Below are 12,690 nucleotides of genomic sequence, written 5' to 3' on the forward strand. Positions count from 1 at the left end.
CTTTAGCACACATACAGCGGTTCGTATTGACTGAAATAAGTGGGAAAGTTTACAAATAGAGATACAAAATCCAGGGCTCGGTATTTCGACCGATCCGTACTGAGACTTGATCTTAGTTTTTATTTGATTTGGTTTAACTTATTATAGTGCAAGAAAATAAATATGTTAAAAGGAGTTGATTTTTCAAAATTGTTCGAGCATTCTTTTCTATTTTGGCGTTTTCTTTTTGCCACAGCACGCATCTGTGAAAATGAAAGCCAAGTGGATGCTATTTTTTTCTAAAATATTGTATTGTTTCATGTGCCTTTTATTATTAAAAATATAAGCTTACACACAACACGCACAGGCTGCCAGTCCCTACGTCACAATTATATGGGTGAAACGTCATCATTTCAGGAGAACGAATATTATTTGTGAACTCATTTCCCGGCATGCCTCGATAACCCCACCCAGCACTGTCAAATCGATGTTTGCTGTCTATGTCGGCACGGAGAGCGAACGCTTCATGATTATCCGTGTCGATTCCATGCTAGGGCGGCATTCTTGTGCCCTTTAGCCCTAGCAAGTAGCCGGAGTGGGCACGGATTAGCTGTGTTTTTTCTTGTTTGAGGATATCAGTTGCTTAATTGTCGTTCCAAACTGGCAAAATTAGCCACCATTCTGGACAGCATGGGGTGCTTTCGAAAGAAAGAAGACGAGGATGATAAAATGCGGAAAGAAGCAAACAAACGGATTGAGAAACAATTACAGAAGGATAAGCAGCTTTATAGAGCAACCCATCGTCTTTTGCTGCTTGGTAGGTATTTACATTATTGCTAACAATCGGCATAGTTGCGAGACCTATTTCTGTGTTAAGCTCTTTGAGATTATTCTAATATCACTAGCCTAATGTGTAATGAGCTTCCATTCTGCTTTCCCTTTCAAGGTGCCGGAGAATCCGGAAAATCTACTATCGTAAAGCAAATGAGGATACTGCATGTCAATGGATTTGGTGCAGAGTGAGTATATACTGACCTTTTAATTTGGTTTACAAAATTTATTCTTGTCGCTATGATCAACGGTTGGAAGTGGATAGACCGTATTATGCATGCGTGACTGCGTCCAAATGATGTTGAGGGGGTTGTCGCCTTCGTGAAAGGGCATTTGTCGACCGACAGTCTATTCCGTTTAAATCAGATATTATTTTCCTTTTTAATAATATTCCTTTTGCATTTCAGAGAGAGAAAGCAAAAAATTGAAGACATTAAGAGAAACGTTCGAGACGCCATTTTGGTAAGTAGACGCAAGTAAATATCCTGGCACCCCTGCGGTTCCATCCAATCTGTCAAGATGGCGGATCTTGTAGCTAGCGGATCTTGTTACCTAGCATAACTCAATGGCGTTGCCACTCAATCTTTTTTTGTTAATGGGTAAACGTGTAGTATGCGAAAGATGTCTACATATAAGAAGCAAAATGTTTGAAGGAAGATAATACGTAAGACTAATCTTCAGAGCAAAACGGATCCGAGATCATGTGTACACATGCTCGCCGGTCGGTGCGAGGGAAACGATCTCAATAGTCTAGTGCTCGTTGCTTTTTGTCGGTTGTGGTCTGCAGACAAGACAGATTGTTATATAGTACATTTTATTACCTTTGACCGGATTTGGGCCAAGTGTGCAAATAAACATTCATTCATCCATGGTCATGAAACCTGTTGTGATTGTTTACATATTTTATTTGTATGACAACGGCTATCCAGTAGCTGGGACTGAAATATTTAGAACAGGAAGTTGAATTTCTGTTTATTTTCTGTTTGGGGACTAGGTTGTTAAAATACTTCATGCCACTCTTTTGGTGTCATGATGCAGTTGCAGGTAAAACGTTTAATGATTTAAAAAGCATATTGCTTTTGCAGACGTGTGTGCATGCATGCACATACATGCTGTTGCTTGTTTGTACAAGTTTGATGATTAATTATTAAGCAAATGTTTGGAAATACAATTAATGCTTTTTCACAGGTTCTTTTGTAAAGCATTCTATACTAGCCCAAAACAGACAACTTTGTCTTACATATTCTGCATATTGTTTAAAATTAGCCATGTGTATTCTAGTTGTATGATTAACCTCAAAGGTAGACTATAATAAGAATAATGATTGATCATTTTCTTGTAGTTTTGAAATATTGGGTCTTTTTTTTTAAATTGTACTCTTCTGTGAAGATTTTTTGAAGCTGAATATGTATTAGTCATGATACTTGGTACATGAAAGAAAGCTTTCATGCAATAATAAAAGCTTAGGGAGTTTGCAAAGAAAATATGAAATTGCAGACATTCCGATGTAGTACCACTGATCATTGTGACCATACATTCATCATACCATACACCTGACCACCCGAGACAGATTTAAACTGCATAAATGGGATGTGATGCTGTTGGGTCAGGAGCACCATTAAACCAAGACTGCGCAGAACTAGATCTGCCCCTAGGGTGACTGGATACAAACCACAAGTGATGTAGCAGTGAACATTATTTTACAAATGGCAACAAACCTAGCTTCCTTTTCCTAAATCTGAATCATCGTGGTTTTGTATACTCAGTTTATTCATGGTCGCTGCAAGTATGAGCAGGATAATGAGCAATTTGCTGAGGGAAAGTAACGTCACTGCTACAAGGATCACACCAATGTGAGGAACAGATGAGCATGCAAGATGCTGGAATGTGGATATTCTCGATAAGCAAAAATATTGATCATCGGATTGCATTGGTGATGCTCTGTGACTACTGAACGAGAAAACACAGCGTTCAAAGATAACCGAAACAGAAGAGTTGAAAAGGGTGTAGTCTGAGCTCCTGTATTTAAAGACCAACCTGAATGGTTTTCATTGTTTTGCAGATATCAGGAAAATGGATATAAACCTAACCTGTAAATTTCAGCTTCCACAAAACCCATCCATTAATTATCTGCTAGCAAAGTACATGATTTTTACCTGCAATCAACAAGCACTGCTAACAGCGTACTATGTCACTTTGGTACACCATTCACAACATTGCTAGTTGTCAACATCAGTTAGAGCAACAGTTTGGGTTATTCGGACATTGAAAGTCTGCATTTCTTGTGCTGAAGTAGCAGTTTTTAAGAACCACAAGAAATACAGACTGTCAGTGTCTGAATAATCCGAATTGTCGTTCATTCTTTCTCTCTGATTGGTGTTGACTGCAGGCAATGGTGTACCAACGTGACATAGTACACTGTTAGCAGTGCTCGTTGATCACAGGTGTGAATAGTAGCTGATGATTAATTAATGGATGGGTTTTGGAGGCTGAAATTTATAGGTTAGTTTTATATCGCAAATGTCTAATAATATCTGAAAAAAACGCAAACCTGTTCAGGCTGGTCTTTAAAGTGACCACTAGGAAGAAAAAGATGGCACAATATGTAGAGCTGACAAGGCTGGTGTGTGTGTGGGGGGGCAGTTGGTGTTTTACGCCGTGCCAGCAGCTGAGGCTATATTACGGCAAGGCAGCCAGCCCTGTAAACAGATGCCACGTGCAGAGAAAGAACAGGCTGCCCGAGACGAGAAATGAACTCTGGGCAGCCAACCTTCACTGTATTGGTAGGCTGGTTTGGTAAACAAATCTACAATCTAGAAAACAAACAGATCCAAATAAATAAATGCAAGAATAGTGACAGGAAATGTACTTCAAGTGGTTGGGTGAGAGGATGTCATTCTCACAGATGTAGCCAGAGAGACTTAAAGTACTGTTATAAATTGAAATTCATATGAGACAAGGTGAAAATTTCAGTTTATGAATATTTTCTGGCATGTTTTAAAATTTAAAAGGGGCATATATCTAGATTGCAAACATTCTTCATTTTGACCTTTTTATTGCCTTCATTAATTGAATGGCTGTAGAATGTAACCTGAATTCTTTTAAATTCTTTACTTTTCTCAGCATTGACATTAACAGAAAAGAATATGGGAGTATACTTGCTTCATCCACTGAAAGGACTAGCAGATTATTTCCCCAGTGATTGTTTAACACTTGGTGCAAGATGCTATTTTTTTCAACTCTTGTTCTTGAGATACAGACCTACTAACATCATTATGCAACAGAGGTCAATAACACAGATGTCATAATATTGAATGGATGTTTTATATTTTGAAGACCTCAATCAGTGGGGAGAGTTAGGAATGTTAACCAGTAATATGATGTCACAATGTGTGATCTCTTTTAGTGCATGGTAATTTTTATAGGTGTATATATTGAGAAAAGAAGAGGCTATTCACTTAAATCTGAAGAAATAGTTTCTTGCCCAGAACTTTACCCTAACATTAAAAATATATTTGCACCTTACTAGTCCCTTTAAATTTATGGAAAACCCTAAATTAAACTAATTTCTTCTTCACATCACCATCGTTTTCAAGTAATTGTAGCTATGGACTGGAGGTATGTAGTCTTTAAGGTTGTCTGCTAGTTTTCGAAGTGATGGTGTTGTAGACAGGTTGCAAATTAATGACTATTTAATGACCCCTCAAAACCCTTTATATTCACTGATTTCTGAGACCTCATTTGTTAGTGTGTAGAGGACCCTGTGCTTTTTTCACTCAGTAGCTGCCTTCAAGGTGCCTTGATTTTGTGGGAAGCTGCACATCTGGCTCATGGGGGAATTCAAAGCAGTCCATGTTTTCTACTGGTAAAGACAAGTTACAAATTATCGTATAAGATATATGAACTTTTCTTGTTTATGCAATTGGACTGTTCTTTGAATCTCAGTATTCATTTCTGGTAGTTAAGCCACATGGTGTCACATGCCCTTATGTAATGCATTTTTTTTAATACTTTCAAAAGTTGGTTTTTAAAATACAGCTAATTAGACTTCAAACTTCATTGGCATGCCAAGTTAACATTATGCCTTTTTCAAAATTTTTTGTTGTTGAAAAGGCATGAAGAAGTCGCAAATTATTCAGTTTACTTTGTTTACAATTATGAAATTTTCACTAATTGTAACTTTTCACATTCTGCAAGGGGAAGGTATTTGTAAGCAGCTTGCATCTGACAGCAGTTCAACTGGTCAGAATACAGATGATACAATATCCTCGAGGAGTAACAAGGACTAAACTAAAGTTCCTGATGCAGTTGTATTGGGAAGAACATATTTCAGATCTGTTCTCGCTAGCAGTATCACAGTTGGCACACTTTGCGCTTGAAGAGCAATCAGCTGCTGCAAGGCCTGTACCTCCGCAGCGAAAGCATCGGGCCTGGGACTTACAGAAGCTAGCCCCGTGACCATAACGCTGGCAGTTGAAGCAGCGCAAGGGAGATGCAATAAATATAGAAACTTTGACTCTTAAATACCCAACGTCAATGAAGTCGGGTATTTTGGGTAGACAGAAGGTTAAGAATAAGGTATTGGTGGGAATAGATTTCCCGTCCTTCTTTAGTATGACTCTTTGTACCGCTGAAACCCCCTGAGATGCCAATTCTGACCTGATGTCAGTCTCTGTCATCCCAGCAAGGTCATGGCAACGAATGACCCCTTTGGAGGAGTTGAGGGATAGATGCGGTAAGACCTTAATGGGGTGATCAGCAAATTGTTTCCCGTCCCATCGGGGTAGGGCTTCAGAAGCTTTTTGATCTGCGCACTGGAGAAGGAATTGTCCAGAGCGCAAACGTCTTTTAGCAGAAAAATTGTTTGAGATGTTTTTAAAACCTTTCGCTATGGCAAAAGGTGATAGAAACGAGAGCGGCCGGGCTTGCTCTGCGCCTTCTACCACCAGGAAACGGGGCCAGGTCCCTTCAATACTCTCCCTCACCTCATCTTCGCTATCTGTAGAATTGTCCTCTCTAATGCGCTTGCCTAGATTTGGTTGTTTTTTGGCCATGATATAAAGAGAAAAGTTTCATTCCTTATGCTCCCCACCCACCACGGATACTTTCAGATGAAGGAGCTGTTTGAGAGCTTCATTTAAGAATCATCAGTATATGTGATGTGCAATTTGTAACATGTATAAAGATGATAACAAAAGAATACCAGGCTTCAAAGTCAAGTTAACGCTTTGACATTCTTCCTAGGTATGATCAGGTATTTAAAGGTTAAGGAGAACTGGAACTTACACCTTGAACAACTATGTGACATCATACTTTTGATTTCTTCCTCAAAATGTTTCACTGCATGGTAGTACTTGCTTTTCTATCACCTTTTTTACTTTACTTATATAATGATTCCTTTTTCTACATGTTGTAGCTTCTAATTTTTCTTGTAAAACCTGGAATGCAATAAGAGAGGACTACTCGGTTGAGTTTGATCACAAAGGTCTCTGGCATGTTGGTTAATAGTCCTGACTAATTGGTTGGTGACTTCTACAGTCATGTGGTTCATTGCAGCAGTAAAGATCATCCTTTATCTGAATTTGTTCTGGCACTAGTGTAAAAGTTTTTCTGAGTGAGAACATATATTTTTGCTGATGGCTTTTTGGGTCTTCTGTGAAAACACAATTTTACCATTCTTCATTGTAAAAATCCATTCATTATAAAAATAGGGCAAGTTTTATAGGATTAATCCTGTTATTTTGCTATTCACCAACACTTTCGTGACAAATTTAAAACATAAAATAAGCAAACAAATTATATATTAAAAATACACGGTAATATTACAAGAGAAGTATAGTAAGAGTATAAAGTTAAAGAGGTTTTGTTCTTGCTTGCAAAAGAAGAGCCTTGACAAAGTTATGTCCCTTGGAATTCTAATTCTAATTTTAATTCCTATCCATGGTTATTTGTATAGCAGATAAAAAGTTAAAGGTCTGTTGCAGTGTTGAGGTACAGAATCTGAGTTGTTGGTGCAGATTTATATAGTGCATTTCTCCACTGTACAGTAGGCTCAATGCACTTTACAACTATTTTTTTAAATATAGATTCAAAACTCATTCAAACAGATGAAAAGTGTATATAACACAGACTAAAACATCAGCAAATGAAAGGCTAGAGGCATGTTAATAGACATAAAAGAGGACTAAATCTGCTTTGGAAGCATTCCAGGGGTTCAGCATAGGAAAAGATTGGTAGACTGTAGCCGGAAAAGGGGAATTCTGAACAGATCTCTGATTTTGATGTGCATGAAACCCAGCAGAATAACTCCAGAGATATGAAGATCTCCGAAGACTGCAGAGTACATAGCTGTCGATTCCAACACTCACAGTAATGAGTGGCATAACAGTTGCATCAACGGTTGAGAAAATTCATAGTTTAATTGCAGAAAAGTTGTCAGGGAGTTAAATCTATGCTGCATACACACAGTTCCAAAAGCGGCAAGATGTAGCAGTAAAGACTACTAGTCGATCATTTTAAATGGTCTAAAATAAAGAAGTTAGGTGATGCAGGCATAGAAGAACAATCTAGAAGATAGCAAGTGGCGTAGACAAAGTGTAATGCAGCTGTATTAGTAAACCAGAATTTCACGACAAAGGGTGCATTATGTATGGACAGTCCAAGGGTATTATGAACACTTCACTTAGAAGGGGTATTAAAATGAAGGGAAAACAGCTCTATTAAATAAACATGCCCTTAAGAAGACGTTTGACAGCAGTGGGTTGTGCCCAGGAACTGGGATGGCTTCAAGATGGCATACCCAGCATAGGAGTGTCCTGACAGCTGGGGTTGAGCCATTCTGTCATTCAGCAACTGTTCGAATGATTTCAGATTATGGGCAGCACTGAAAGCCCTCGGTCTGAATAATTCTGGATGACAGGGTGTCTTGACAGCCAGTTCGAATTAAGAATAAGTACGAGAATGAAATTAGTATCAGCTAATAGACCATGCACAACTGCCTGTACCAGTATAATCTGTATAGCTATCCACATGCCACTGACATCAGTATTGGTCAAGGCAGCAGTAGGGCAGAGTGCTCTTTATTGATGACTTCAGGTTTGCACTTGTCCACAATGATCGCAGACAGTGTAGCCACACTGAAATATATTTGTTGATGTCTGCTTTGGGGAGTACAACTGGCATGGTGAGTGGCTCTCTTATGGTCTGGGAGGGACCTATCTTCATGGCAGAACCCCATTCCATCTTGTTCATGGCATTCTGACTTGCATCCAGATTGTGCAGCGTTTATGCCAGCTTTATAGGCTATAGTTCCATGTACCATGCTGCAAGATGACAACACCATTCCTCATTATGCTCAAATGGTTACTGACTTCTTGCAGCTGCTGCAAAATCAGCAGCTTGACATTCACCTATCTTAGCTCCCATTGAACAAGTCTGAAATATCCTGGCATTCCATGTTTAGGCCAACCATTCTCAAGCAGCAGACATGGCCTATTGCTCACAGCAAGAGTGACTGGCTATCCCTAAGCAGTTCTAATGACACTTGCTTGGTCTGTGATAGAACATGCACTTAGTGAGTATCAGCAAACAAACGCTAGTCACTCAGTTCACCAACAGTTCATGTAACTTTTTGATTTAGGGGTGGGTTTGTTTAAATGCCTGTATCTTGGAATTTTTCTCACACTTTGCTGTTAAATAATGAATTCAGATATGTTTGCAACAGTCATACTTGCTGCAGGAGGTGTCTGTAAGTTATTTTCTATTTGGCTTTTGACTTTTCCAAGTAGTGTAAAGAATATAGATCATAAAATTTACATAGAAATTGTCATAATTAAAAATTACTTAGTTCTTGCTCACATGCATGCATGTATGCATTTTGTTTTAGGTAATGTATGTCTACAACAGTGAATTAAGAAATAAATTATAGCACTGCTATGTATAGCCATACACTTATAATTTTAAATTTATAATTTTAAACATTGTTAGGTCTACTTGTCTGTTTAGACAAATGTTAAATGTACTATATTGATATGACCCTGTTTGCTGTTACAAGCAGACTTCACAGATATGCAGAGATTTTCATCATTTCTTTAAAGTATTCTCCACAGCAGTTTAAATTACTTTTAAATGCCTACATCAAATCAAATCAGACTTTATTGTCTGTCGAGGAGACCCAAGACAGAAATTTTTCTTTTGCTCACAAGGGCAGACATACATACTCATACAGACATTTAACACACAGTTAGGAGTAAAGATACATTATCACGGTAGTTTGTGTTGTGTTATTGGTTTGTGGGTATTAGAGGTGGCACTCATTAAACTGTCCAGTTAGAAAACACACAAGAGACAGCTTCATGTCGGCTCCCGCCCAAGTATATTTAAATCTCTTAACCGGAACTAAACCTTTTACGGATTGTTCATTTTGGGAATAAGGCCAACACTTGCCTTATGTCACATCTCCCTTTCTTTAAAATGGACATTGTTTCAATATAACTTAATTAACATTAATTTTAATATTCTTGAATTTCCTATTCAAGTCTATGTGCGTTTGCTTCGAGTCAATCATTTACAAGTCAAGTCTCTGTGGGATCTTGATGATGCGACCACTCTTGGTAGTCTTGACAGGCTGGTCTGGAGGAGCGATGACTTTGGACGCTGGCACCTTCCTGGCTGCGGCTCCTGGACATGGCTCTGGATTGTCAACAGGAATGTCTGGATCATCTGAGTGTGTATCAGACAAGGGGTCGAGATCCTCTTCGGACTTTGGGTTTGTTGGAATATGGGACGACAGAGTCTTTGGGATAGGTCTGGGAGTCTCTGGATTGGGATCTCTGGGAATCAAGAGACGGCGGTTGCGTCGTTGGCGACCGTAGGGACTCTCTACCTCATATGACCTGTTGGGCAGGGACTTGATGATTGTCCCTGGTGTCTGGGTTGGCTTCACCCAAACTGGCTGACCTGGTTCCAACTCAGCGGCTGGTCTGGCACGGTGTGCTCTGTCGAAGTTCTGTTTATGTTTCAACTTCTGCATCTCGTCTTTCTTATGAAAGTCCTTCCTTCCTTCTTCCTTTTTCTCGGAAAACTGAGATGGTATTGTGGGGACCATGGTGCGTAGTCTTCTCCCGAACAACAGTTCTGCTGGACTGAGACCTTGCTGAAGTGGCGTAGCGCGATATGTGAGAATCGCTAAATAAGGATCATCTGCCTTCTTCAGGATTGATTTCACGGTTTGAACGGCGCGTTCGGCTTCGCCATTCGCTTGTGGATAGTACGGGCTGCTTGTTGTGTGAGTGAACTCGTACTGTTGAGCGAACGTTTGGAACTGCTTGCTGGAGAACTGCGGGCCGTTGTCTGAGATGACGATTTGTGGAATTCCATGGCGGGAAAAAATGCTCTTAACATGGTTGATGACTGTTTCCGCCGAAGTATTCTTTAGGTGTGCCAACTCAATATAACGTGAATAATAGTCCACCACCAGTAAGTTCTGTTCTTTTTTTCAGTTCAAAGATGTCCATGCCAACTTTCTGCCAAGGAATGCTGGTGTGACAGAGGGAATGAGTGGCTCAGGGGGAATTGGCCTCTCTTTGATGCAAATTGTGCACTTCTGTACCATGGACTCTATCTGCTGAGAAAGCTTTGGCCACCAAACGCTCTCTCTGGCCAAGGCACGACATTTTACGATGCCTTGATGTCCAATGTGAAGTCTGTGGAGAATGTCTGTTCTCAGTACTTCAGGGATGATCAGTCTTGATCTGTAGAGAAGAAGTCCATCATGTTCTGTGACTTCTGAACGTACTGTCCAAAATGCTTTCAGTTCTTCATGTTCTGGACTAGAACGTGGCCATCCATTGTGGAGATAATACAGCACTGTCTTACAAACAGTATCTCTTGCAGTCTCGTTCTTGATTTCTTCGATGCGTTTGTCACTGGCTGGCAAGCTCTGAATCACTTGCTTGATGAAGATCTCTTCTTCTTCACTTCTCTCATCTTTCTGAGTGTTTCTTACTGGGGCTCGTGAGAGTGTGTCAGCAGTCACGAGATTCTTGCCTCTTGTGTAGACAATGTTGTACTTGAACCTCATCAGGCGCATCCGGAATCTCTGAATTCTCGGAGGTAGATCTTCAAGGTTCTTTGTTTTCAGTAGAGCCAATAATGGCTTGTGGTCAGTTTCGATTGTCAGATCACGAAGTCCTGTGATGTAGTCACAGAACTTTTCACACGCCCAAGTCACTGCGAGTGCTTCACGCTCAACTTGCGCGTACCTGCGCTCAGTTTCCGTCATACTTCTTGATGCGTAGAAAAACTGGCTTGAGGTGACCATCTGACTGTTTCTGAAGTAATACTGCACCGAGACCGAAAGATGAAGCATCTGTTGAGACGACGGTCGTTTTGTCAGTACCATAGTGTGCCAACACTGGAGCTTCAGTCAGCTGTTTCTTAATCTTCTCAAACGAGTTTCTTGAGCAGTGTCCCAACACCACTCTATGTTTTTCTTGAGCAGGTCACGTAGCGGTTTGCTGTCGTTTGCGAGGTTAGGGCCTGCAAACTTCGCAACGTGGTTAACCATTCCTAACAATCTTCTGAGATCAGAAATGTTGTCTGGCTTGGGAAAATTCTTCACAGCAGACAGTTTCTCTGGGTCGATGGCGATCCCATCTTTCGAGATGATGTGCCGAGAAAGGATATCTTCTCTTTGGCAAACTGCACTTCTCGTCGTTCAGGGTAATGCCCGCTTCTTGAAGCGTCGACATCACTTTCTTCAAGTAACGATCATGTTCTTGCTTGTTCTTACCGAAAATGAGCAGATCGTCAATGTCACAAATCACATTTTCATGGTTCGCCAGAAGTTGAGACATTCGTCGTTGAAATACTTCTGGCCCTGAACTTATCCCGAAGGGTAAGCGTGTATAACAGTACCTTCCAAAAGGTGTGATGAAGGTTGTTAACTCCTGACTTCCTTCATCCAGTGGAAGTTGATGGAAACCCTTTTTGCAATCAAGCTTTGTGAACATTTTTGCTCCTGACAGCTGGGCTAACAGTTCATCTGTTGACGGTAACGGGTAGTTCTCTCTGCGAACTGCTTCATTTAGTTTGCTCAGATCGACGCAGATTCTGACTCTCTCGTCGCTCTTGGGCACCACTACTATTGGGGCGCACCAATCACTGGGCTTGGTGACTGTGCGAATCACTCCCTGTTCTTCAAGTTGATCCAATTCTGCCTTGACTTTCTGTTTCAAGGCAAAGGTAAGCGTCTTGGAGCTGCTACTGCATATGGAACAGCTTGTTCTTTCAGACGAATCTTGTAAGGATCTTGTAGACTTCCTAGTCCTCTGAAAAGTTTTGGGAATTCTTCCCTTGTACTGCTTTTCGTGGTCTTCTATAACTGTGTTGATTCTCTCAATCAACTTCAACGCTGTAATGGCTGGTCGACCTAGCAATGGTTCTTCAAGTGTTTTTACGACATACACATCTTGCAGTGAAGAGACATTCTTGTATGTCAGTTTTGCCTTGAACATGCCTTCCACAGCTATCTCAACACGACCTGGACCATACAGTTTCTTGCGCACTTTCTGCAGTGGTCGCTTGGCTGCTGGAACTGCTGTCTGAGGTACGACGGTAACATCAGCTCCGGTGTCAAGCTTAAATACATTCTCTATGTCTTCCATCAGGAGACTGACTTTCCAAGGATCTGTTGTCACACTGCCCACAATCATACCCATGTAAGCTTCTTCGTCTTCTTCTTCCTCTTCCACTGTGTGAATCTTAGAAGAACCTGAAGAGCGACAGACTGCAGCGTAGTGACCAATCTTGGAACATTTTCTGCATTTAGCGTTCTTTGCAGGACAACCATCTCTGTTGTGGGAACCTTTTCCGCATCGA

The 12,690-nt window shown here is 40.5% G+C and overlaps 1 protein-coding gene across 1 annotated transcript in view; it reads left to right on the forward strand.

The window, feature by feature from the left end:
• The first annotated feature begins 423 nt into the window (after positions 1-423).
• Positions 424-12,690, forward strand: part of LOC112576819 (guanine nucleotide-binding protein G(s) subunit alpha) — a 68,710-nt gene continuing 56,443 nt past the window's right edge. The window contains exons 1-3 of the mRNA XM_025259577.1: positions 424-796; positions 926-998; positions 1,218-1,272. Of these exons, the coding sequence (XP_025115362.1) occupies positions 670-796; positions 926-998; positions 1,218-1,272 (255 nt within the window). The 5' untranslated portion in view covers positions 424-669. The remainder of the gene's footprint in view (positions 797-925; positions 999-1,217; positions 1,273-12,690) is intronic.

Source organism: Pomacea canaliculata, linkage group LG12 (genome assembly GCF_003073045.1).
Source record: "Pomacea canaliculata isolate SZHN2017 linkage group LG12, ASM307304v1, whole genome shotgun sequence".
Classification (NCBI taxonomy): domain Eukaryota; kingdom Metazoa; phylum Mollusca; class Gastropoda; order Architaenioglossa; family Ampullariidae; genus Pomacea; species Pomacea canaliculata.